Source organism: Gavialis gangeticus, unplaced genomic scaffold (genome assembly GCF_001723915.1).
Source record: "Gavialis gangeticus isolate Ggan-Ray unplaced genomic scaffold, GavGan_comp1, whole genome shotgun sequence".
Taxonomy (NCBI): domain Eukaryota; kingdom Metazoa; phylum Chordata; order Crocodylia; family Gavialidae; genus Gavialis; species Gavialis gangeticus.
This window is the reverse complement of record NW_017728998.1, coordinates 48,889,461-48,894,884: the sequence shown is the minus strand read 5'-3', so window position 1 is coordinate 48,894,884 and position 5,424 is coordinate 48,889,461. Positions and strand designations below refer to the sequence as shown.

The window sequence follows — 5,424 nt, the reverse complement described above, 5'->3', positions numbered from 1 at the left end:
TCCATGGGAACGGATGGAATGAAACATGTGGATCTCTGTTTCCCTGCATATTGCTCCTTCTTTGTTAGGATAGGAAGTGCCTTTTACACTGCTCTGCTGCTATTGGCTCCTTTCATCTAACCAGTATACTGCCTCCACCAGCTGGGAACATGGGGCAGCTTGTGGAAGTTATGCCTGTTTAGAACAGAGATAATGTAGGAGACCTACATGTCTATGTTATCCTAAGAAAAATGTTCAGGGAACTGAAATGGCAACTTAAGGACCCCCCTTACCCATTAACCCATCATCAAGCCATATCCCTTCTCTCAGTACTGTAGAAGTAATTAGCTTACTTGACTAGAAAAACAGACAAAGACCAGATGTGCTGATACTGCTTAATTCAAATGTTCTGAGATAAGGAATCCGTATTCCTACATTCCTTGGGTTATCTCGATATCTTGCCCTGTGCATTCCTGCATGCCTTGGGTTATCTTGATATCTTGCCCTATGCATAGATAGTTTATTTAAGTAAAACTTTCTAAGTTTCTGTGTAAAGTACTATTGTTTTGTTTCTCCAAGGTGTATTTTTTATGTCTTTCTCTGTCTTAAGTATGAATACACTTGTAACCTTAGAGAGTCTGAGAAATCCTTTGAAACAGATAAGTGGGTGATTCCCCTTGCTGTATGGAATTCTCCCTGTGATCACAGTATAGCCTTAAATAAAGAAAAGCTGGCTCTGTCAGTTCTGATTCAACCACAACGCAAAGTTTGATTTCTTCCACAGTACAAAAGATCTTCCAATATGTTAACTGGGCAGAGGTCAGTTGGGCAAAAAGGTTATGTGGTCACATTCCCTTCCATCTCTCTTACCTCCATCCATTCCTCTTGTCATTAGGACTTTTCTGATCCTCTTTGTGGTACATATTTGTAAGGAAGCATATGGCCAGGTCTGTGGATGTATCTCTATTGCCTTTTCAGTTAAGTAAAACTCATAGTAGAGTGATGATGCCTGTTTCTGTCTCTTGTTTTCACCTAGTGTGATAAAAAGGAAATGAGAGAAAACTACATGAAAACTGAACGCTTCAAGGTGAGATGCATTTTATATGACTTTTGTTTATGTATGTTAGTATTTGTCAGAGTATAGATTAATAATGATATACTCACTCCTGTTATTGGTCATGTTTCTGAAGAAAAAACTGCAATAATTTAATATATATGATTTTTATCTTGCTAATGGCCTTTAAATATAGTGAAGACCAGACTTAGGATATCCCTGTCTTGGGTATGAAAGGAATAGAAGGAATGCTAGTGCTTTTCCTCACACTCTATGGCTGTCTCTGGACAGGGACTAACCATGAATAACGAGGGATCACAGACACTATGGTAGGTAAGTCCTGAAAGAAGCACTAGCACCCTCAGAGGGAGCTAGGAGTATCGTGATTTGGATATGGGCAAGAGAGCACATAGGATTCAAGAAATGGAGTTTCCATTGTAATGTGAGCCTCCCTGAAGCCCCAGTTATTATCTAGACAAGTTAAAGGGTGTTGAGTTTACCTGTGCCTGTGGAATATGATTGTGTTGTTCACTGACTTGCATTACTCTATCCATGGATCATCACTGTTGATTTCACTAGAAGTTGCTTCCCAGGGAATAAAGGCAGAAGTGGGTTTCATAAATATTTGCTTGAGGGCTGGTTGAAGCAAATGAGTCCTATGATGTTTTTAGTTCACCACCATGTTTTCTTCTTTGGTCTGAATGGCTTTTAGATGGACTTGATCTCCCTCATTCCTCTGGATATATTTTACTTCAAAGTTGGCGTAAATTCCCTCTTACGTTTGCCTCGCTGTTTAAAGGTAAGCCAGAAACTTACCAAAACAAGGGAGAATATGCATTGCCATTAACTGTAACTGAATACTGGGCTATTGTTGATGAGTTGTTGCTTGCTGTAGAAATAGGTTAAGTGCAGATGTCAAGAAAATTGTATGAGGGAAGAGTGGTGAAAAAGTTCGTTCTGCTGAAGCTGTCACATGCTTCAGCTGTAATTTGGATATCCTTAATTTATTTTTAAGGTGGATTGTGAAAACACATACTGAGAGGCTGATCCAGCTCCTACTGAAGTAGGAATGTGTATGTCCATATTGCAATTATTACACCTGATGTAAGCAGAGAAACAGCTCCTCTGTGATAGATTGTTTCAAAACAATTAGAGGTTTTTCAAAGAAAGCCACTATTGCTTTAAAAATATGAGAACAATGAAAAAGTGTACATAAACATGAGACTAGTCTCAGAAGATTAGATGGTTGAAGGGATACTACATTGGCTATGGAGGCAATAGTCCAATTTTACATCAGATTAGCAGGAAGTGAAAGTAATTATGATATGCATTTTGTGCTCGAAAGCTATCTAACATTTCTCCCAACCATATAGTTGGTGCAAGAAAAGATATTATCAAACACAGTCCTGCTTTTCACCTATTATCTTGTATATGGGAAATGAATAGATAGTCCTGAATAGCAATGGGCCAGCAGTAATCTGCAATGTAGGAAAAAGTCCAAGACTTGGAAGTTATATGGAAGACTTGAGCCTCCAGGTCATCAAACTAGCACTTGACTTCAACTCTAAAGTGCACTTAGCATTTTAGAATGCAATATACAGTAGAAAAAACAGTCATAGGTTTAAAAAAACAGTGGTGCCTATGTCTTTCCCAAATCACTCCTTTTATAGACCATACCATTTAACTATTGGAGGAGTAAAAGCAAAGGAGAATGGGACTATTTTAGAAGGGATACAAGTGTGAAACATGGTTCCAGTAGTTCATAATTTCTCATTTAAGCTTTAGTCCAAAGTAGTTATCAGTTACAGAAGACAGGGAGCTGACACAGCCAGAGAGGTTGTGGACTCTGTATCCTTGGAGGTTTTTAATCCTTGCCTAGACAAAGCTTTGGCTGGGATCATTTAGTTGGGGATGGTCCTGCTTTGAGTAGGGGGTTGGACTAGGTGACCTCCTGAGGTCCCGTCTAACTCTAATTTTCTATTATTCTGACACCCATTGCATTTATTTTTTTTAACAGTACATGGCTTTCTTCGAGTTTAACAATCGACTTGAAGCTATTCTGAGCAAGGCATATATTTACAGGTAAGATAAACCATTGATGCTTGTTTATTTTTGTAGGACATTATTTTTAGGATTCCTCTTTATTGGAGTGGAGGGAGATGTAATTCTACGGAGATACAGAAGTCTTCATCCAAACAATTCCTTATTGTCCCCCATTTCCAACTAAATAAGTCTAGATAGAGAAAGTTCCTCCTCATATTGATCACAAAAGTCAATTGCTTTGTGGTGGGAAATGAGATGAACACTAATACATTATAAGATGATTGGCAGAGAAGCATTGGGATCAAATACTACAGAGCCTCATGGCCCAAGCGCTTAACGCTTGGTTCTCTCTGCAGCCAAACAAAAGATTAATTTTTCAGTCATTCTTCAGCTGATTTTGACTCATAGTGTGTGCCACTGCTAGCAGGACACGACCCAGAATGACAGCATGAAAGATAACCACAGAAAAGGTGTCTTTATTAACAGTAGTTTCTATTAAAGCTTTTAAAGTGCTGGCTGCATGTGGTAAGTACTATCAGTGTTATTAGAAATGATATTTTTGATCTCAAAGCAAACGGAACAGCACGGGGGTGGGGTGGGGATGGGAGAAGGGTTACTACAGGAAAGCCATAGATAAGAAATATGCTGGTAGCGTCATTTTCTATGAATTGTGCAGAGTGTTGGCTCTTTCATCTCTGGGGCTTCACAGGGATTCACTTTTTTTTTAATATTACTAGAAATATCAGCATCCACCCTGTCTTTCTATTAATTGTCTTTCACTTTTAATGGTAATATTTTGAGGGGGAATTTAAAGTGTTTCTCATTATCAGCTACCTTACAATTTTCCCTTTTCCCCTTCCTTTGGTTTACAGAGTGATAAGGACCACAGCCTATTTACTCTACTGCTTACATGTGAACTCTTGTCTATACTATTGGGCATCGGCATTTGAAGGGCTGGGTTCTACACACTGGGTGTATGATGGGGAAGGAAACAGGTACTTACCATGTTTGATCTTTCCTGTTGTGTAATCCAGTGAAGCAGGATAGGAGTGACAGAGACTGCCAGGGTGTAGCCAAGGCTGGATTAATATGCTACGTTTAATAGTAAATAGGTTGGACAAAAAACAAACAAAAACCCCCCAGAACATCATGCTATGGTACATTTGATAGTAACCCACTGACATTCATAGATGCACAGAGTCAACAGGGACTGAGAATGGGGGGTTGAGAGGGCTGAGAGCTAGTAAGGGAATGGGGGACATATGGGAGGGGAAACACAAAGATCAGAGGAGCTGGAAGATAACGGAAAACAAGAGGTGGGTGGAGATATGGGAAGGAGCTGGGGGATGGGTAACAGACTGAGGTGGATGAGGAGCTTGGGAAAAATAACAGACTGGAGCTAGTAACTGTAGGAAATGGGAGAGAGATGAGAAACTAAAAGAGGAGAGTGGGGCTGGCTAAGTAAGGAATCTAGGATTAGGATGAGGGGTCTGAGGAGTAGAAACTGGGACTGGAGTGGATAGGCAAGGAAACAAACTGGGATGAGGAGCAAAGAGTGGGAGAGAAACAGAATATCAACTGGTTGCACAGGATAGGGTCAAAAGTTATTCAGCCTGGGAGACCAGCTAAAAAGGTCCTTGAGTGTTAGAGAACATGTTTCTGCAAAATTAGGAGAGGAGCCCAAGAACCCTGGGCTTCCACAGTCCTCTGCTAGCAGATCTGGGATCTTTGCTCATGTCTGCAACTGAAATCACTGGGATGCTGGAATATGTGCAATACTACTCTGAAAAATCAGACTCGGGTATCTCAAATCAAGCACCCAGAATTAGAGCCTTTTTTTTACCTTAATCTCCCTGTGCTGCAGCTTCTCTCTTCAGTATCAAGGTGATAACAGTGAACTTACTTCACAAAGTTGTTGTGAAGATGAAATGATTGTTATGAGCTCTCCCCTGAGTACCGCAGAAAATCCCATATGAAAACGTAATAAGCTGTATTCAGAGCTGGAGCTGGATATTCTACCATAATTAAAGCTGAGGGCCACATACTGAACAATGAGGGTGACACAAAATATTGAAAATGTGCTCATTAATTGAGTTTCATCCATCGTATACACTGAATGAGGCAAGGATCCTATAGAAAGAGTGTGTGATGATCATATCCACACGGGGGCCAAATTAAGCTTGCAACTGGTAACCCTAATTCTGGTAACAGGTAACCTTTACTTTACTTTGGTGTCTGGCTTTGCAACATTTATGCTATTTGTTGGTTATGGGGATAGTTTTGTTTTGTAATATGATATAGGCAGAAATTGAACCCTGATCTCCTGAGTCCCAACCCAGTACATTAAT

General features: G+C 40.0%; 1 protein-coding gene across 5 annotated transcripts in view; it reads left to right on the top strand.

The window, feature by feature from the left end:
- Positions 1-5,424, top strand: part of CNGB1 (cyclic nucleotide gated channel beta 1) — a 158,407-nt gene that overhangs the window by 144,264 nt on the left and 8,719 nt on the right. For all 5 annotated transcript variants that reach the window (XM_019505900.1, XM_019505901.1, XM_019505902.1 and 2 more), the window contains 4 exons: positions 1,016-1,066; positions 1,746-1,832; positions 3,051-3,115; positions 3,949-4,071. In XM_019505900.1, coding sequence (XP_019361445.1) covers positions 1,016-1,066; positions 1,746-1,832; positions 3,051-3,115; positions 3,949-4,071 — 326 coding nt within the window. The remainder of the gene's footprint in view (positions 1-1,015; positions 1,067-1,745; positions 1,833-3,050; positions 3,116-3,948; positions 4,072-5,424) is intronic.